Source organism: Artemia sp. Qi Xiang Cuo, chromosome 12 (assembly GCF_049724085.1).
Source record: "Artemia sp. Qi Xiang Cuo chromosome 12, ASM4972408v1, whole genome shotgun sequence".
Lineage (NCBI taxonomy): Eukaryota > Metazoa > Arthropoda > Branchiopoda > Anostraca > Artemiidae > Artemia > Artemia sp. Qi Xiang Cuo.
Genome location: NC_142805.1, coordinates 29,095,923 through 29,118,293, shown reverse-complemented (window position 1 = coordinate 29,118,293; position 22,371 = coordinate 29,095,923). Strand labels below are relative to the sequence as shown.

Genomic DNA, 22,371 nt, shown 5'->3' with positions numbered 1-22,371 from the left:
ATTTGAAAAATTAGGTTTCTGAAATAATCTCATCGTGTGATTAAGTGTACGCAAAATTCAAAACCAACAAGTTTAACAAACAATACGTATAACCACTTAAAGCAAATGAACAAAACAACCTCGATCATATCGCGGTTATCTAAACTGCGGTGGTACGGACTCCATCCAATATAATTAGAGAAGTCCCTTTGAGGCCCGGAAACTATTTTTTTAAACAAACGTATCATCCCTGAAAATCAAATTTACAGTTACAAATGGCGTAATTTTGCGACTATCTTAAGTATGGTTTTAGAAAAAAAAGAAGAAAAAAAGTTATATAAGAATAGTTTATAGAGAAAAAATTTGAAGTAAAATAAGAAAAGAAAAATACATTTGCAAAACTAATAGACTAAATGTTGCAACACCTCTGGCACATAAAATTTCAAAAACAAACAATTCGTTTATCACCAAAGACAACAATGCTTTCAAAGGAAAGTAACACCTTCTTAAACTGTTACCCCATCTGTTTTTGGCCTTTTTTTGTCGATTTGTTTGCAACGATTCTTTTCCTAAGAAATTATCACCCGCTAGAACCAATAACTGCATATGCGGGTCTTTTTCAGCAAAAACTTGATTCCCATATTTTTTTTTATCTTTAGGATGACTTAAATTTGTTTTAAACAAATTTTAAGCAAAATTGGGTCATTCAGAAATGGTGTTTTCTAGACGGAGTTGGACTCAGTTGGAGCTGACAAAATTTCATATTTGAAACATATGAAAATTGTTTGGACCGCAAATCAGTATATGAAATGGTTAGGAATTATCGAAAAGCTTTCATGGTACAGCCGACAGATTATAATATCAATAGAATGAATCTTATTCAAGTCAATAAAATGATAGTCATAAAATAAAACACGGGAAGCGTCAGATGATTGGCCCTCAGCTACGCATTGCACTCCCAGCCGAAGGCAGTGAATAAGGATATTGGTATTGCGCAACGGTACATGCAGACCATTGGTCAGCATGTGAATTTTATTTCGTCTTTTTTAGTTATAGTAGGTATGGTATGGGGTCGGGGGGGGGGGGAGGTATCCCGTGCCTGAAAGACCCAATTTCAATGCCTAAATTGTCTAACAATGCCTAAAGTTCTCTGTACACAACACCTTTCATACATCGCATGACGTCGTTGCAATACTATCATGTATCTGTTTGGCTCTTTAAATGTATGTGAATGTGACGTCACACAATTTTTTTTTTTTTTTTTTTTTTTTTTTTTTTTTTTTTAATCAAGGCTCTAGAATATTGTCAGTCGAAGGGTGTACGTCCTGCCCATAACCACCAAAATATTCCCATGTCCCACCGGTGGGGTAAGTTGAGAATCACGGCTTTAGGCTGAAAAACTTCAATCCTTTTGAACTGATCTCACCTGTAAATTTTACCTCTTCTAAACTAGACACATAGAAAAAGGATTCTTTAGAGATTATCCAGATAGACAGTGAAAAAAGCAACCCTAGCATTATCTAAAATCAACATTATTGATACAAAACTAACCCTACACGGTATCATAATCACAAGGAGATTATTTTGGATAGTCCCCAGGTTTCCTCGTCATCATCGTCAATTGCAAAAAAAAAAAAAAAAAAAAAAAAAAAAAAAAAAAGTTTTACATCTAATGACGAAACATGAAGGGAAGTTATTTCTAAAATCTAATTAACTTTATGCTAGGTTGCATGGATGATTAATGATGTCATCAATTACAATGGCAACGAAAAAAAAAGGGGGGGGGGGCAATGAATATGAATCCACACAGCACAGAGGTGGAAGATGGAGCACTAACAAGCTCAACACTACCAAAAGAATGTTCACGAATTCACTGTCACGACTTGTTCCATAGTATTCAACATTCATTCATTAGTTCACTTCAGTTCAAAACATAATTATCCTACTTTTCATTCATCCACTAATTCGCAAAAGAAAAGATCAGTTCATGTTCCCTATAAAACATACGATTTTACGACAAGCTCACAGCCGTAATTTGTATCAAAAAGATAAGATATCTATGTAATTTTCTATTCTTTTTTAGTTTGAGATTTACCCAAATATTAACCAGAAGCATAACGTTACTGAGACTTTCTCCTAAGGAATGTCTCCTAAAAGATCAGTTCCCATGATTTTGCGACAAGCTCACAGCAGTAACAAAAAGATAAGACACTTTTATTATTGGTTTTGTTAGTTTTAAATTTATGCTGTCACTTAGCCAGAAGTACCATATTACTTCGACTTTCTCCAAAAGAATGTATAAACCTGGTAGAAAAACATGAGATTTTTTTTTTTTTTTCAATAATTTTCGCCTGATTTCTCGGAAAAAAAGAAGAAAAAAAAGAAAACTAAATTTCAATCATATACTTTGATGGATGGAAAAAATTGAATCTCAGCTATCGAATGAAAATCGTTTTACTTTGAAAAATTATAAACATAGAACTGCAAAAAAAAGCATGCGAAAAACTTGCACAGGGAACTTAAACGGTAAATAAATTGTATGAACAGAATAAACTTCTATCATCAGCAAACCTTAGGAATTTTTATATATGATATAAAACATTATACACATCAATCCCCTTACTGTTCTCGGGCATATTTCCAATTAGATCGAACTTCCGCATGCATGATAACTGCATAAAAGATAATGATACTGAGATACTGCCTAAAAGATGTCGCTAGGGCCGCCAAAATCAGATTAAAACTTTCTTTGACTTAAGGGGGCTAAATATTGATACCTCGAAAAACTTACGCAGTGAAACAAAAATTCCATTAATTTGGTCATTCTATGAAAGATTTTTTAGATACTATAATCAAATTATAAGTTTTAGACATATTGGGTTTACTGGACGTTTATTAGTTGGTTTGCTGGTGTTTGTATTATTAAGTGTACCGTCTTGACTGCTGTGTTAAGTTATGCCAATTAAGCGTTTCTATCCCATACACAATCTCTGCAACTTGGGTTGATTATCTAGTAAGTTGGTATTACTTACAGTAGCCCCTGGTATACTTACTTCTGAAGGATACCAAAGCAAGAGATTCGAATTCCCTAGATATGCGCCAGTTGTAATCTTACAGTGTCTATTTCCCAAACTTGAAATAGGGTAAAAGATACACAGTATATACAATGGACATATACATCAAATCTGATTAAAAACTGAACAAAGAATGCGACTAGGGAGCCAACAAAATTATTATATAGAACAAAAGAGGCAAATTAGCCATACATCTATATCTTATCCTATCAGACATCTTGGTCAGCGTGAAGGGGTAAGGTGGCAAAAGGCAAACGGATGGTAACTGCAGAGTTACTTTAGTCACCGACCTTAGAGTCGGTAAATCAATCGCGTAAAAAACGAAAGAGACGGTAGATTTCCAACGATGAACAACTAGCCGATAATTAATTGGGAGTGATTAAACACCCGTCAAAATAAATTAAGAATTTCCCGCAATGCGCAAAACCTTGTCTATGATGTATTTTTTAAAAAGAGCTGAAAACCATACTACCTAACATAGATGTCTCATAACCATCTGGGTTCATAGATGGCATTATATGTATTCGTGTTGTATCAACAAGAGTAGTGATTCGCTGGTTTTTGCCATATTCGGTACATAAAAGATGAATTAGATGAAGCAAGACCTCGCGCCCAACTACTTCGTTTCCATGCATATTTCCTATGTATTTGAACTCTGGTTAACCTTGAAAAAAAAAAAATATTAATCACAAAAAAATAAGTATTAAATGCAAGACAATTAGGAACCTTGAAAAACAAAATATTAATCACAAAAAAATAAGTATTAAATGCAAGACAATTGGGAACATATGCCAAATAATAAGATGATAATCACATAATATTTAGTTTCCAAATCATGGGAGATAGATCCGAAGCCAGAAACATCTCACGTTTTAGATGGCGTTAAAATAATACCAAAAGATGTGGTACCGAAAGAAACTTTAAAGAAAGAAATAGAAAAACAAATAGAAAAGATTGGTTTTCACTTGACTGTAATTCAGGAAAAAAAAAAATACAGGGGGAGCACACACCCCCTTAACCCAATTGGCAACACTGTTTACACATTATTTTGCACGAACAGATTTATCCATTTGGAGGCCTGAATAAAAACTAAATTGACAAAATGGTCCCATCTGCAATTCTTGGTTCCCAAGCTAGTTTGATGCGGCTCCTTGATGTAAGATGAATAATATATTTGCAGCAAATATACAATTTTTTGCAGTACGGCAAAAATTAGAATTATTACTAAATAGTGTCCAAAATTTTCTATATTATAAAGGGACAGCGGCCTCAATCTTTTCCCATCCCTGCTGCAATGTATGATTTTATTTGCTTCAATGGACGTGACAATCAAAACAAAATTATTAGACCAGAGTTGTAATATCACTAGCTTTCAAGGTACCTTTGGTACCTTGAAAGCTTACTACACAAACTTCATTCAAGAACTCCGGGGGAGTCCTACTACCAAACTCCACAAACAAACGATGTGGCGTAAATAGGTGCTAAGAGTTGCAGGTGACAATCATCAGCAAAAGGAAACATTACTGGTCAAACTTCTTTAAAGGTTTTCAATACAAGAATCCAAAATTGAAAGTAAAAAAATAAATAAATAAATTGTATCAAGTATTTAACAAATGCTTCTGAACCGTCTCTTTAATGTTTTGCTATGATTTTTTTCTGTTTGGACAAGTATAGAATGTCACACTAAACCACGCCAGGTCGTAGAACGTCCTGTCAAATGGAATGCAGCGTCATATCTCAAGCTTCAATAAATATTCGAAATTTAATTTACTATGTGTTGCATTGCGACACAGTTGAAAGTTCTATCAACCATGGAAAGACGTCTTTGCTCTAGACTAGTTTCCTACCTATATTTTACCACCTGGAAAGAAGTTCCTATAGTATTTGCTTTTTTGTCCATAAATTGCACTTAGGCATCCATTGCAATTGGGCACAAATAGGACACTAGCTCATATTTCCCATCAAGCTCAGCTAAGGTCCGATAACACCGACAAGTGGATACAACGACGATAAAATTGTCGGATATCCTCACTATCCCCTCTGTTCACCAGAGAGATATCGCAGCTGGACTTGTTTCAGGCTAATTCTGGTGCCAAATTTTACAAGGACACACAATTTTGGAAAGTTGTATCCGGATAAAAATATTCATAAAAAAATAAATAAATATCAGAGTTTAGTATTTCAAGATTCAATTTCCCAAAATTATTTCCAGGAATCTGGAAGACATACTAATGACAAGGTTACAGAAAAAGGTATGGAAATTTAATAAATTTCTACAAATTTAATAAGAATTTCTCCATTCTATAATCCCTGAACAAGACTTTAGTCTTAAATTTCCTTTTCTTAACATTACCAAGTTACAGACAGCTGATCATGAGACCTTTGTAATTACTAGCGTATCTTACGAATTCCTACAGTTTTGAGGGTATTTTAAAGATTAATTTACAGTAGAACAAATAAATATTTCCAAAATAATTTATTACTTCATTTTAATCAGTTTTGTTCTCGCAAGGGTGTACCCTGATAACATTCCTTGCTTTTTCTGAGAATCTTTGTTAATGATTTGTTCGACCCTGGTGTTTAAGAATAATCTAAACCTTTAAATCGATATAGTCGTTCAGCTGTATTGATTTTGAATGTTTATACTCATGTAAAAAGTGATTTTCCTTAATGTTCAAGGTGGGAGGCTGAAAATTTCCTGTAAAGGATTTTTGACAATGACGATTTCAATGGTAAACTTTGCGTTTCGATCCGACAAAATTTTCTAGGGGTTTCAGGCTATTTCCAGAATTCCTATGAATTTGTTTTCAAAATAGTATTTTACTTTATAATTAATCGAAATAATAGTTACCATTCATAAATCAACTACACGTGGAGATTTGTAGCTGAGCTCTGTAAGCTCAGCCAGAGTCGACTTAGCTCTAAACGGGTACCTGGAGAGATCTGGGGGAAACCATGGGAAGTACCAGATGATTCGCCCCCCATCGCGAGGTCGGTATCTGTGTTACGCAGACCGTTGGTCAGCACGCAAAAAGGTTTATTTTTTTAACTTTTGGTTACTATAGGCTGTGGTTCACTCTAGACCAGGCTGCAACTATCACTGCAACCATGATTACAAATACTTGAAAACACTGGCATATGTGATAATGCACTGGAAATAAACAAACCTTTTTAAGTTTGGGGGAGGGATAAAAAGACACACGACTCAGTACATTTCTCCGACAGTATGGATATTAAAATTGGTATACCACAAGGATGAGTTCTTGGTCTTCATGACTATGAAGTTACACAAGTGCATTTTGCTAGGGGACAAAAATCTCCGCACGACTTATGACTTTTTTCTGACAGTATGTATGGTAAGATTGGTGTACCAGAGGGATGAGTCCTTGGTTCACTTGTATTTCACTTAATATTCATGATATAAGAAGTTGTATTAACGATTTAACACGAAATAACAATCGATGAAAATACATTTTAACTAGTTTCCCTGCTGATTCTCAACTCACAAGCTGCTGCAAACAGCAAAGCTGACTTGTGAAATTTAAGAGGGCAAGAATCAAACAGCAAGTAGACAGCAGATCTATAGACTAGTATTGACTTACAAAAAAATAATCTTGTTTTTGACGGTAAAAGTCATACACTTAAGTTAACTTAGGTGACCTTAAGAAGGAAGAAGGTTAAAATAGATGATGAACATTTAACTTTTAAAGATTATTCCAGTATTCAATACGCTTATTGCAACTAACTTTTTTAGAATTGATTGACCATTAGCCAAGAGGAAAAGGTCACTAATTGCCTGAAAGTTATCGCATGATATCACTTTCAACCAGTCAGAGGTCTTAACAATAGACAAACTTACTGAAAAGAATTACAATAAGCTCTATCGAATGGAGGACATATTTATTTCGTTAGCTTAAATCAGAATAAAATTGGTATTACAAGGAGAGTTAAACACTTCCTCCCAAAAATATGATTAGAATACTACATTTTCACTAGTACATCCTTGTTTGCCTAGACCCGATTTTCCGGGACCGTATTGTTTGGAATTCTATAACATGCTTAATATATAACTGTAATATATGACTCTGACTAATAACAGTCGGTAGCCTATTCCGTGCATTTATTTTTGATATTTATAATTGGATCAAATTATCTCTTTACCAGAACCATAATAAATAAAAGACAGCACTTCTTCTCTACATCTATAATCAATATGTCCAATGTAGTAAAACTTTAATGTAGTAAATCCTGGAACCCTATAGAGCATAACACCCATGTCTTGCTAAAAAGTTTTGAGAGCAATTTGTATTTATACAAGAGTTTTCCCGCCTTCTAGACATGCGTATATATAACAATACAACAAAATAAAAAAGGAACGAAACAAAAATGCACGTCACAATTTCTATGATATAAAAACTTCCGGTCAATGACTACATCTAATTAAGATATCGCTGTGAGTTTAACAACTCTAACAATAAGAGGTCTCTTAAGGCATTGCCTAGCTGCTTGTGCTACTCAGTTACACCAGCAAATGGTATACACTCAATGTAATAACTGTAGCAACCCAATGCAGTACAGCCCAGTTTGTTTCTATCAGCCGCTGGGAACAATTTATCTTATACGATTTTTTTTTTCTGGACGCCCCGTTCTACACAGAACAAAACAAGAAGAAGACAAGAGAAAAGGAAAGATTAATGATAGTAGATAGTAGATGTCTGCTGAGTTAAATGCCATAATCATGGCATTAGAACACCTTAAGCAAAACCAACCTTTGATTGCAAATTCGAATAATATTATCATCTATTCCGACTCTTTATCAAGCCTTGAGTTGCTGGCCTCAGCTCCACAATATAAGTTGAACATTGACACTTATCATTGTCTCAGTATTATTGATAATCTTGGTTCAAGTGGCATAAAAAATTATTTTCAGTATATTCCTAGCCACTCTGGCATAAGTGGTAATCATCAGGTTGATGAAATAGCTAAAAATGCTATAAATATTGACCAGCCAAGTGGGAGACCAATCCCAATTAGAGATATTTTCCGATGGAGGCTATCAGATATTCATTTTAATAAGATTAATCCTATCCTCTCCCCCTTTCCCAATAAGTATCTTTCTAAAATCTATCATAGAATTCGTTCTGGAACAAATGGACTAAATTTCCTTGCAGTCTCATATAAGCTTTCTAATTCAAGTGGTTCAATTCCCCTGTCCCCTCTTTGCAGGCATTGTAATATGAATAATGAAACAATTGACCATTGCCTATTTGAATGTAATATGCTGACGTCTGCACAACATACCTTGCTTTGTAAACTGTTAAAATGCTTCAAACACCACAAAATATCACTATATGCCAAGAGCATAGCCAACTATACCTGCAGACAGAACACAGAAATCGATATCTATCGTCTTATATTTGAACTCCTTGAGTCAAAAGATCTACTGAAAGATATATGAGAATATCTAATAAATAAGAGACAACCAAGACAGTAGCATTGTAGCCCACAGAGTGAAGCAAAAAGAAGAGGGCTAAATAGTACCAACTGAATAGCCCGCCTGCTGTGAATTAGAAGAAGAAGAAGATACCTAGTTCATGAACACCTGGATTGTCACTTATTTCTGCTACCCAAAGGCCCTGTCCTTGTACACTCTTTCCAATAGAATAGAGCCGCATAATGTGCGAGTATTTTATACTCATTGCCTGCAGCCATAAAAACATATCGCTATATTTATGATGCACAAACTTCAGGTCGGTGATTCTGTCTAATTCAGAAGGCGTGGTCGGTTGAACAGGTTTGACCGTAGTAGTTGTCGTAGGACTGACGCTACGAAGTTGTATATGCTTCTCAATGACGCCAGTAGGTGGTACAATTATTTCAAACCATTCTGTTGGAGCATACCTGTAAAATAAATGGTTTTAATTTAAAGTTGGCGAAGCTGTATATGTTTCTCAATGACACCAGTAAGTGCTATGATTATATCAAATCATTCCGTTGGAGCATACCTATAGAATATAGGGTTTTAAACTAGATTTGGCGAAGCTGTATATGCTTCTCAATGACGCCAGTAAGTGATACATAAAACCATTCTGTTGGAGCATACCTATAGAATAAAGGATTTTAAACTAGACTCAGAACTACACTTCTACATCCATTTTTTTTCACACTTTTAGCACGTTCGCGAATAAGTGCATTAGCAAAAATATTTTCAATAAATAAGAACATCCATGAACGAATGTTTAAAACCTATGGTTTTGTTAAGTATTTGTAAAAATTGTTTCAACCTTGTTAAAACTGTTATTTTTCGATTGGTATGGTATACGCAGGATTTTTTCTGGTAAAGGTAGGGAATTTACTGAAAAAAGTGAATTTTATGCACGTCAAAGGCAGCTACATCTGGGTACGGACTTGATTAATACTTCAATTGACTTTATTAAGTACTATAATAATATAACGATTACATTTACTAGGGCTATGGTACTATAGTATACTATACTGTCGGATAAAATCTGAAGAATGCATGGTTTTCAAAATAAGTTTGGAAACACATATCTAAACCAATTGCTTTTTCACAATTTCTGCCACATTCCACAAGAAGTGATGTACCAATATATGTTTTTAACCAGTGGGTAGAATGTTTTCCACAATATCTATGATGAAAGATTGTTTAAGACATGTGAGCTTCTCGAGCATTTATAAAAACTGTTTTAGCTTTTCTACTATTGCAATTTCTCCCAGGAATTTTTATCATATCCACGATTTTTCTCAGGTAGGAGTAGAATTATTATTAAACAAGGAGAAAATTGAATTTCCTGAATATTAAAGGAGGTTATGGGAAAAGTCCATAGAATTGTAAGAAAATGCGAGGCAGCCTTGAAGACGATACCCTCTTGATATGCGCTTCCTTCGTGTCTATTGATTTTGGTAAGTACCATAGCGAGTGCGTAAAATATAATAAAATTTCTTTTTATAGCCACAATGTTTTAGAGAAAAAGAAAAGTTAATAGAAAAGACAAAATAGGATTCATTCTAACTTATATCTAAGAATTTAATATTTAAATTAAGAACACATTAAATACCTGAGCAAAGAGTACTTACAGGGGGGGGGGGGAGGCGGAGAGTGGGCCTGAAGAAGTAGCATACATAGTAGAGGCCTAGGGATCTGGACCTACTCCCCAAGAATAATCTACATTATTGCTTGCAGAAGTTACCTGTACACTCTGATAATTTATTTGAAGTACCTCAGAGCAAACAAAATTTATCTTCTTTGCAAATATTTGTTTCCTTTTATACATGTATTTCACTAAAACACACTCTTTAATTTTTGTTTACTAGGGTCCGTCGTGCGTTCTTTACTAGGTTGCAGCTACCGTTGCGAACATGATCTAGGTTCTATATTTTAAAGAAATACCTCTTAGAATTAGCTAGTAATTGTCATTCATTTGATTACTGTGCTCAAGCCTACTTCCTATCTTATTAGAGGATGAAAATTTAGCATCAGTTGCGGGACTTCACCTGTTCCACAAGTCTTTTCCTGAATTTGCCAAAGAACTATACAGCTTCTAATGACTGCGCATAAATTAAAAAAAGGGAGAAAATTAGATTTTATTCGCTGTATCAATACATAGCCAAGCTCTGCTAGGTGGTTCGTAAGGTTTGTTAGAAGAACGTGACTTACAGACAGCAAAACGAATTTCTTTTTTCAAATTTATTCCAAATTTTTTGCCAACGACCAGTTCAATCTAAGTCTACTGACAAAAGCTTACTAAATATATCAATCTATGAAATTCAGCACTGAAAGGACTGATAGATGGGGATTTTCTTTCTACTGACGAAAAGCAATTCAAACAGTTGAAAGTGTAAGAACTCATCCCTAAATATCACGGCGCCATTGGCGGTCATTATCCTCTTCAGGAACTTCTCCTTTTAAACAGACTTTGTCTTTTCCCCTATCCGTCTTTTCCCTTCCCCTAGCTGTACGACGACTCTCGACGAGAGGCTTCTTAATACTCGAGCAACAGTATTTCAAATCCTGCGTCTGCTGCCTGGTTTTACTGTTGATGTTGTATAGACCGAAGCTAATACGAAACTGCAAACCTACACCCAGAAATTTTTCTGAGACTAGTCTCCTCGCTGAGCTGACTATGTGACAAAGCAAATAGAGGTCATAGACCTAGTTCATCGTCCCAATAAAATTCCTAAAATATTTGAAATGTGTGACAAACATGTTTTTTCATTTGTACATTCCTCTTGACCGTGTTCTCCAGGCTTGTTACAACTGAATCTGCAGAGTGGTCCTTTTTCTTTATATTAACTGAAATCATGTATCCCAAATAAGACAGGAGAGGGCATGTTCACCAGCCTCACACATACACTTATAAAATCAGATGTTAATATGGATACTGAAGATGTTTTGAGCGACTTTGGGAAGAAATCGACATGTATCAGAATAATATCCTCATCAATTGTTTAAGTTAGATTTTAAATTGGAATATTTTTATTTAAACACAAATATAAATACAATCTTAAAAACCAGCGCATATTACGCTGCTGATTTAACTTTCAAACAGTTTCTCAGCAACCTCTGAAACAAATATTTATCAGAATGTTCCAGGATTTCAGTTGGAATTGAGTTCCATATTTTTGGTCCAGTATGACAGAACGCTGAAACACGCTCTCGATGTTGAACGAAATTCACGCAAAAAGTCTGATCTATGAGTGGTCACGATTAATTATGGTAATGGAAATTAAGAACTTTGGTTAATAAAATCTTTGTAGTAGTATAGTAATAATCAGCTTAGTAATGACCTTAATGAAAAAAACTCATAAAAAGACTGTGATTTTTGGTCCAGTACAACAACCGCTGAAACACGCTCTCGATCTCGATATTGGACGAAATTTGAATGAAAAATCTGGTCTATGAGTGGTCGGTTGATTAGGGTAATACGAATTAAAAATTTTGGTTAATAAGACCTTTGTAGTAGTAAAAATAAAAAACCTGAAAGAGAATGCGATTTTTGGTCCAGTATAACAAACTCTGAAACACACTCTCGATCTCGATGTTGGACGAAATTCACACGAAAAATCTGATATATGAGTGATTGGTTAATTATGGTAATGAGAATTAAGAATTTTGGTTAATAAGATCTTTGTAGTAGTATAGTAATAATGAGCTTAGTAACGATCTTACATAAAAAAAAACCATAAAGAGACTGTGATTGCTAGTAAGATGGTTTTGTAGATAGACAATAGCCTATGTTGCTGATAAGTTTCTGAGCTTCTTATAGTTGTTAGCTGATGAGTTTCCTCCCGAAATCAAATCCTAAACGCGCCCCAGGTCTGAAGAAACACACAATTTAACACTGACTTTCAAAAATTTGGCACATTTCAGAAACCAAAGATGGTTCAAAATTAGATTAAAATAATATATACTGAACAGCACTGACACTCATTATTCTCTGAATATATAATATAAGTTATACTCACCCATTTGCTTTGACAGAAATTCTATAGTTTCCAGGTAACAAAAGTCTCCAGTACTCTCCTGCACTAGACGTCAACATGTATTTATCATTACCTTCCACATGCACTTCGGCTTTTGAAATTCCTTCCCCAGTATCTTCGGCAGTTACTTGGCCTAAAATTTAAAATGACTATATCTACTGACAACTTTTCTTTTGTCAACCTCACAACAAAAATGTGTTACACTTTTTTTCTAAAACGAAAATAATCTCTTGGCAGATATTTGCCACTAGATACAATCACAGAGGCATATTGGAGGCATATTCAATTCTTATTTGGAGGTAGGCAAGAAGAATTGAACTGGAACAAAATATTTTTCTACATTTAGCTCGGAGACGACCTAATATAATTACTTGTAGTGCTTACCAAACTCGGACGATTTACTCAAATATATACTGCAGTTTTAACAATTTTTGCTTACATTTAATAAACCTAAAAAATAAAACGTTGTACAAATCCATTAAACTTCAAGCTTTACTAACAAATTAACACGCGAAAATGTGAGAGACATTTTGTTTATGATGAAACATGCTTTTGTAATGGATAATTCCCCCATCCCCGCAAAAACCTGGTAGCCGTATCAGAATATTAGTAGCTATATTTTAATTATTTTTCAGTAAAAAAATAAATAAAAAATAAATCAAAAAATAAAACACTGCATTGTTTCAAGAAATCAAAGTAGAAAAAAGACACATTCTTGTAAATATACACATAACATAGTAGATTACTTTTTGGCAGCTGGACGAGTTTTCGTCGGTTGCATAGTATCAAAAACGTTTCTGGTACCTGTGGGCACTATCATATAATGCTTTAACAAAAAAGTAAGTTAATACCTTTCTTAACTGAGTATTTTGAAGAATTTATCTTTAGAAAAACTTTGATTCTGCCGTCGTATCTACCGTTGCAGAGTTAGTAATTTTCAATGTTAACCTGAAAATTATTTATTTAAAAAAAAAAAAACTATATTTTGGAAGATGATTTGGCCCGATAAACGTTCGCTTTTCGATAGGAACTAACTGTGTACATTTATAGACAATACTTGCGACCATGTTTTGAGCATTGACTAGTAGCTTCTAAGTCACATAAATCTTTGAGAAAAATAAGAAGTGTTTTTCACCGATTCACTTCATCTCAACCGTTGCATTATCTGGCCCAAGAAGGGCCGTGTGTCACCTTTTCTTAATCTTACAGTAAAACTACAATAATCCTATAAGATTTACGTTCCCCTTTAAAAATACGAATTTGCAACAAGGCTGCAGTTGTGACTTGCGCAAAAATGACAAGATACTTGAATCTTGAGTTCATTAGTTTCAGATCTATCCATTCACTGAGCCAGAATAGTGATATCGTTTGGGCTTTTCTTGGAGAATGATGCAAAATGTCCAATCTTCGAATGTTTTAATGTATACTTTAATCTAAACCCAAATGCAATCATATGCAATGCAATGATTTTGTTTTCAGCATAGCCAGTGATCCCTCCCTCCCAAGAGGATAAAGCTAAGAAAAAGCAAGCTAAGAATAACGGTCCAGCAGATGGATCAGTCAAAGTTTCAAATTCATTTTTGAAAAAGTGTGAAATGCGTACTTTCGTGTCGAACACGACAATACATAACTATTGTTACTCAAAAGATAAACCCGAATGTCCAGGATAAAAATTTGACATATTCACTTTGTGTTGGTCTTTTTTGTACATATTCACATCGACCTATCAACCATACTTATCTATCCTTGGGTAAAGCTACTAAACAAATATGCTCCGGAAAATCTGTAATTTACAACATTTATGAAAAGTAGGCTTTATGAGTAGGCTATAAAGGCACTCAAATAAAAATGAATATATACAGATATTTTTACTTTGTATTGTATTATTGCTATTTTGTTGAAGACCGTGCCGGTTATATTCCCCTCGTATAGTCACTCAGCAGAGGTATTTATTGCACGATTAAATCCTGGAACTCAACGCTTGTTATCACCTTTGATGACATATCTCCAACCAGTCCTGACTTTCCTTTCTCCTTGTACTCGTTTATGTAACTAAATTATTCCATTCGTTCTATTTATTTAACATTGTTAGTTAATTATTCCTAATATTCTTTACCGTTAGTAAATGATTTCCGGCAGTATATGTAGACAGAACTTACGCTTAGTGAAGATCGGACACTTTTGCCCAACGAGTGGGGAGGGGGCCAATACCTGAAAATTATGTTTTTAGGACACCATTTTCCGACTTCAGGGAATTAGTGAGGATTCTAACGCATATTTTTCAAAATAAAACTTGGGGTGGACTCCCCCCCCCCCCCTGGGTAGGTCCAAATTGCTATGTATTGTCTATCTTCATAATTTATTTTGACTATATAAAATTTCTACTATCCGTGAAAGCCATTTCTACTATTTTATGTGCTATACATCCATACATACAAACATGAAGGGGGGGGGGGGGGTTCTTTCTTACAACATTGCCTATAAAGACCATTCCTTCAGGGAAAACTAAAAAATTGTAGCCCGAAACACACTAACTGTGTCTTGAAACCTCCCTCCCCCCTTCACCAGGTAATGTTCTCGATTCCTCCTGCAAAGGGTCACAGTTTTCGCACACATCCTCCACAGCGAAAGTTAAAAAACTTTTGCCAGTACATTTGGTGGGATACTTGCAGTAGTATTACGATTATTCATTTTTAGCTCTTCAATTGTGGGCGGGTTGTTAATGTACAAGTTTACTCTTTAAGTTACCCCACAAGTAAAAATTGTAAGTGGACAGATTTCGCAATATGAAAGGCCATAAACCCGCAAAAATCGTGCATACTTTTCTGAAATTTTCACGGACGGATCACATTGAAAACCGTAAAGCATACGCCGTGGCACCATCTTTCTGGAAAGTCCCATACGCCTGTTCTTTCTCCGTCAGCTGCGGAACGAATAGCTAAAATAGTTCCATTACATCAACTTCAGTCTTTACGGTGTTACTAAAGAAAATGGGACCAACAGTGCATTGGGATCTAGACTTTCCCCAGCTTTATCTGCATCTTAGGTCACTAGACATGTCTACCTACGATTCCAATCGTGAGGCAACTTAAAGGGTAAAATTTAGAGGAAAACACGCATACAATCAAACAAGTTAAAAATAAAAATACACAATACGATTGTAAAGGCACACCAAATCAAACTGGCAAAATTTTTTGGACACCTGTAAAGATATGCTAATTTGAGCGTCAGAATTCATGATGAACAATTTCAACACCTCATGTGAGCATTGAATATTCAGTATACTGACACTTATAATAATGTGTATTTACTACTTTTGAGTAAAAATTATAAAATAGGCCTACAAATTAAACAAATGAAATTATTGAAAACGTGTATAATATTTTAAATAAGACAGTGGGCAAAACAGGAAAAAAAACGAAAAACTTGTAATAATAAAAACAAAAAGTTCCGAATATTTCGGCTTTTCACCCAAAAGCCTTTTTCAATGAAAAAAAAAAAACTAAACTAAATTAAACAGAACATGTAAATAAAATAAAAGGCGAAAATAAAAAAAATAAATAGAAAATGTAAAAGAGAATGAGTTACGAATTTTAGATAAATTTAACTAACAAACCAAAAAGGAACCTTCTCTCTGCTGCATAGTTATCCTGATTTTACCTGTTTTTCATATTATTTGAAAGTGACGAACACTTGACATATTGAATATTCTGAATTTGTGAGTTTTTTTTTTGTTTTCACCTGTGCTTTTTGTTTTTGTTTTTATATTTTATTTATATATTCTGTTTAATGCAGTTTAGTTGATCTTTCTTCTTTTTTTTTCTTAAAATGGGCTCGGGACATGAGGTTGAAATATCTGAACGTTTTCTATTATTAAAAGTTTGTTAGTATTTTACTGTTTTGTTAACTGACTTATATTCGGGGCACAGGGTTCTATCCCCACCACAGTAAGGGTAGGGGACAGGCTTGCTACTGGTCATTGTAAAAACTGAACAGCAACTGAAACGTCAATACGACGCCCTGTGCGCCAGCCATGGCTCCTGAGGATCTTTACCCTTTATCCTATAATTTAATTTTATCAGTAGAGTCGATTCTACAAAATTTGAATATCTTTATAATTTGAATCTATAGATAATTTGAAATTTTTTCGGAGTCACTTGAAAAAAAACTTGATAATTTGAAAAAGAAACACTTTCGATAATTTAAATTTGCAACAAGGACATCTTGGTTGGAAACACTCTATAAAGATAAATAAATTCTGCTAGATAGCACTGATAAAAGTGAGAATGTGACAATAATAATAATAATAAGAGTAGACAATGAGAGTAGCTTCCAATGCCATCTGTAGTATATTCAATGCTATTGTGGCTGAGTTTGCATCTTTGCTGGTAACTTAAAAAAGTTTCTGAATTATTTTGAGGTTTTTTCCTGTTGTTGTTTACCCTCTAAAGATAGATTTTTTGTCAAATAGTGTTTGTATGACCTTCTCCAAGTATTAGATTAAGCCCTTTTCCCTGGTTATTTTCATCAGCACTATCTTTTTTCTAGGATAGATTGGCACAGGATCGATAGTATCAATTTTTATAGCGCCATTTTTGATTTCTTATCGCTAAGAAGCGAATTGGGAACTATCAGAAGAGGGGAAGGAACCTCCCACAAGTGGCGTATTGTACCCGCCGGTATTAAGATACCCGTAAATTGTGGGAACAGTTGAGGGTTACATTTCCCTTGTTTCTAGGTTCCTTCATTCTGTATTTATTCAGCATTCGGTGCTGATTGCATCGACCACTGGATTGCCCCTTTGTAGTCCTGTTTTAAGTTTTTTCCACAACAGAATCGAAAAGTGTCTTCTCCATATCTTTTAACAAACATATGTCTAAATATTTCCCGCTCACACAGATTTCGAAAGCAAGAAGGCAAATCTTCCAGTTTTGCCATCCTGGGGAAATTCAGCCTAAGAGAGTGGGTACAAATGCGTTTATTAACATTGTCTCTGATATTATCGATATTATCACAAAGTATGATGCTGATGATGTTGGTCTGCCAGTCTTTGTTATCCGCCACCCTAGTGAAGTACCACTTATTCCTGCCGATGCTTTTTGTGCCTTGAGTTGCCGTGTAAACTCCTGTTTGTCTGAGCTACGCTCTTTGTCTGAGTGTGTGAGAACTCTCCTGTCTAGAGCAATTGGATGTCCTCCGTCGTTAATGCAAGAGTGTTCTGTCTCTTCAAAACCGTCCTATGCAGTTATTATAAAAAAAAACACCAACTGACCTCAAAGATCTTATTGAGCGCAAAGAGACCCTTGATACCCTGGATGGTCATGATGGTATCGTAAGTGTGAGATCTGATCCTGTCAAGAAAAGATGCATAGTTCATACCCGAGATAAGGCCTCAGCCGTCTCTCTCGCCGCCGCTGCAACTAGTCAGCTAAATGTATCCACTCATGTCCTTGGTATTGTGTACTTGGTAATCAAAAAGTACTTGGTATTGTGAGTAACATCCCTGCTGTTGTGCACAAATCTTAGCTTATTAGTGTAATTCCCGGTGTTGTTGATGCAAATAAAATTGGAAGTTTCAGATCCTTACGCCTTGAATTTCTAGACGATGGTGCCTTAAATAAAGCTACAAATGAGGCTTTGTGTCTGGGATACGAGCTTTTTAAAACTAGACCTTTCCAGAAATTACCTCCCAGATCTTACCGTTGTCAGTCGCCGAACCACATTGTCGGTAATTGCCCACTCCCATCGACTAATCAAAAGTGTTCAGGGTGCGCTGCTGGACATTGTAACACAGGTGATAATCCTTCCACTGAAAGCCCAAATTGCACCAACAGCGGGGGAAATCATGTTTCCTATAGTATCAGATGCCCAGTGTAAAAAAAGCTCTGAATAAGGAATAAAAAATGATTGCTAGTGGCAATAGATTTCGTTTTGTTTCACTCAATATTAACGGAACCAGACAAAGATCTTATTGATGAGCTTCTTGATTATGATATAGTTTTCCTACAGGAAGATTTTCTAACTAAAGCCAATACAGATACTCTTAAACGGTCACTCACCTACAATACGTTTGTACGTGAAGCTAAAAAACGCGCGGTCGACCTATTTGGGGGCCTTGCAACTTTAGTTCACCTCGCTCAGAACCCTGAGCTTATTTCTTCTGATCATAATTTACTGGCAATAAAGTGCGGTAATCCTCATCAATGTCAATATGCCATACTATCGTAAGAACATTTCTTCCCTATCTGTCTTCACGGGTTCTTGCAAGCAACTCAGAACACTTCTGTTAAGGGTGACCAATTAGGGATTAAATTGGATTGTGGCTGAGGATTGTAATGCCAATCTTCTGTCCCAATCTGAAAGAAGTAACCTGTTTTTGATGCTTTGCCTAGTGGCTATCAGTTAGTCAATAAAGATAAACAGTTTACCTACATTCATAACCATGATGGTTCTAGATCAAACCCTGATCATATTATAGTTTCAAATGGATCAATCGTGATTCTGTCATTGTTCTGGATGATGAAATTGAGGATGATCACTTGCCTTTACCTTGTGAAATTGAGTCGCCTGCTCTACTGGCTTATGACCGTTTTTCTTACCATAATAAATGGTTTGGTAAGCCAAATTAGAAACGAGTAAATTCTGAAATTGATTGTATACGTTCTTTGCTCGTTATTGTCAAGCCTGAAAGTGCCTTTTCACCTTTTACAAACCTCTGTAAGGTCACCGACAGCTCAGATTGATTTAAATTGTTACTATTGCCAGCTCGTGCATTGTTTGAAGTCAGCTGCTTCAGTTTCAGTTCCTGTTGAACGTATTAGATTTGGCACCAGAAAACCGTTGTGGAATGTGTGCCAGAAGTGAAAAAGGCTAAACAATGCACAAAGTTTTGGCTTCGCCTTTGGATTGCTTGTGATTGGTCCAAGTCTGACGAAGTATTTAAAATTAAGAAAAATTCAAAACGTCAGTTTAGATCTTCTTTGCGTCAAGCCCGCCTGAATGCTTTGGATGGCCTTTCGGTTCGGAAGTCTTGGTCCAATGTAATTAATAGCAGCAAGTGTGAGCCTGCTACCGTTTCGATTATCAAAATCAATGATTTTATTGCTCATTTTACTCGTGTTTTTTCTACATTTAATAATTCTATCCAGTCCATGTTTTCTTCCTTATTGCATAATACTATTCCTCAAGTTCTTCAGCAAGTCCATATATTGTCGATATCTAGTAGTGATATCTATCGGGCTTTAAAGAGGGTTAAGAAAGAAGGTGCTCCTGATATGGATGGTCTGTGTTACAATCACTTCACCATTAAGTGTCCATTATTGTTAACACACAATCAGGTCCTATTCCAGATGTGTTTAGCCCAGTCATTAGTTCCAAACAGTTTTCATTCGGGAATTGTAACATCAATTCGGAAAAACGGACAGGACGCAGATCAGAGTTCCAGTTATCGACCAATTAGAGTTTCTTGCTTCATGAGCAAGCTGTTCGAGTATGCCGTATAGCCTGAAGTTTTGACTAAATGTGATATTTCTGATTATCAAGTTGGGTTCAGAGCCGGTTTGGATTGTTCTCATGCCCATCATATACTGGGTTAGCTGCTAGTCTCGGCGAAAATGTAAAAAAGCCCATTTTATTTTTGCTCGGGTGATATTTCGGGCACTCTTGACAACGTTGTACACTCGCAAGCACTTCACTACTTAGTTAGAGCAGGAGTTAATTCTTCCGTCGTAAAAGTTCTTCAATACTGGTATTCCAACTCGTTGGTTTGGTTAAAATGGATGTCTGATATATCCGAGGCTATCTCAGTAAAGAAGAGAGTCAGGCAAGGTGGTGTGCTGTCTCCATATATTTTTAGAACTGTGTGGGGACTGTTTGCGAATGCTGTCTCCTACTGTGTTTTAAGAAAATACTGCTGTTAGTCACATTGCCTATTCTGATGATGTTTTGATAGTTAGTCATAATAGAACAGGCCTCACAAAGAATCTAAATGTTCTGATTAATGCTTTGAGTATGATTGGACTTTCTGTAAATGTTTCAAAATGCGAGTTTCTAAGTTTTAATATTTCTAACCCAGCTCCTCCTTTTCATGTGAGTACAATGTCACTCAAGTGTGACTCAAAGTTGAAATTGCTTGGGATTACTTTTTCTGATACAGTTTCGACTACAGGCTCGTCTCTGGTTGCTAGTGCTCTGCAGTGTATTCGATTCTCATATGGTAGAATCTCGCCTAATAGAAGGAGATACAGCCACCGAGGCTTTTGTAAACTTTACCATAGTTTTTGTTCTCCTGCAATTCTTTTTCTTTCCTGTGTGCAGCCTTTAATGCGCAAAAAAACTGTCTTCAGCTAAGGAGTGCTTATTTTAAATATTGTAAATTCCTGCGATATTTACAAAGGTTGTAGAGAAATCACAAGATTATTTTCATTTTGGACTTATCGACCCTCTAGTGCTGCTTGACGATATCGTTAACGATCTGAGAACCAATACTCCAAGGAAGATATGTGCCAGTGACCTCCTCACTTATTTTTTTTCCAGACTAGTCATTCTATGGATATTGCTACGTTATTTATGTTGTGTTTTACTTATCCTTGTGAATTATATTATTTTCTTTTTTTTTCTTTTTTTTACTCCACATTTATTTTATATTGCGGGTTACAAATAAACTTACTTACTTACTTACTTTTCTTAATAGTTTTAACCTCTATAATTACGATAAGGCCTCAAAAAATCCCAATTCTATCACCCTCCATAACTGCTTAAAAAAACTTGGGTTTGCTAAGAAAACAGAAAACCCTGCAAAGTTATCAGTCACAAGATTTAACAGGATCAGAAGTCATTCCCCTAGACACAGAATAGTTACTTCTATCAAACTGTGATAAGTTTACCTTTGAGGATTTTGTTCAAATGGACGATGAAATTGCTGTCCATGGTGCTTTAACCAATACCAAATTGTTGACTTTTCAAGATGAAGAGGAGGAGGATAAAAAAGAAGAACCTAACCTCACACCACTCACATTAACCAAGGATAAATTATCCATCCACACCTTACATTCCTATGCTCTCAGAACAGAAAAAAATTACAATTTATTTACAGCTCTCATCACCATTGAAAATGAATGATCAATGTAGAATGGAAGTTGCTTTATCAAAAAAAAAAAAAAAAAAAAAAAAAAAAAAAAAAAAAAAAAAAAAAAAAATCATTGATTACTTTGCAAAACCGTTTTTTCTTTCGCATGGTTTTTAACATACTCCATATGCATAAGTGATTAAGAAGTTATATAAACAAGCTTATATATATTTATGTACATCTATGTGTCATGTATTCTCAATAAAGCACTCGCTAATTTGAAATTCTTCCCTGTTCCTTCTTGATTATTTCAACTATTATTATTTTGAACATCTCGCTAATTTGAACTTTTCCTCTCGTCCCTTGAGTTTGAAATTATCGAGAGTCGACTGCAATTGTACTTCTAATTTACACTAGGTTTCTTCATCTTGGCCACCCCGTACATACAGATTTGATCTTTTATTCTATTACCAAAAGATTATGATACATGTGCCGATCAGGACTTACCTTTTACTCCCATATGCACTGCTTCAATATATGCCAATAAACTTTCTTTATTATCATTCCATTCTTGATCTAAGTGTTCTGGGGGAGGGTATTTACAATAGGACAATTCCATTGTTATATCCATACAATTTCCCCATACATAATTGAAATCTTGCATGCCACCTAAAAACAATAATTCTTTCAGTTTTATCTGGGATGAGCAAGGGCCTAGAAAATTTTCTAGGGATGACTATCATTAGC

At 35.1% G+C, this 22,371-nt stretch overlaps 2 protein-coding genes across 2 annotated transcripts in view; both read right to left on the bottom strand.

The window, feature by feature from the left end:
* Positions 1 to 8,771, bottom strand: part of LOC148945976 (carboxypeptidase D-like) — a 67,722-nt gene extending 58,951 nt beyond the window's left edge. The window contains exons 1-2 of the mRNA XM_089097879.1: positions 8,641 to 8,771; positions 3,526 to 3,717 (exon numbers count right to left, since the gene is read on the bottom strand). Of these exons, the coding sequence (XP_088954005.1) occupies positions 3,526 to 3,688 (163 nt within the window). The 5' untranslated portion in view covers positions 3,689 to 3,717; positions 8,641 to 8,771. The remainder of the gene's footprint in view (positions 1 to 3,525; positions 3,718 to 8,640) is intronic.
* Positions 8,621 to 22,371, bottom strand: part of LOC148945974 (carboxypeptidase D-like) — an 82,273-nt gene continuing 68,522 nt past the window's right edge. The window contains exons 5-8 of the mRNA XM_089097565.1: positions 22,132 to 22,293; positions 12,540 to 12,690; positions 9,106 to 9,156; positions 8,621 to 8,954 (exon numbers count right to left, since the gene is read on the bottom strand). Coding sequence (XP_088953691.1) covers positions 8,621 to 8,954; positions 9,106 to 9,156; positions 12,540 to 12,690; positions 22,132 to 22,293 — 698 coding nt within the window. The remainder of the gene's footprint in view (positions 8,955 to 9,105; positions 9,157 to 12,539; positions 12,691 to 22,131; positions 22,294 to 22,371) is intronic.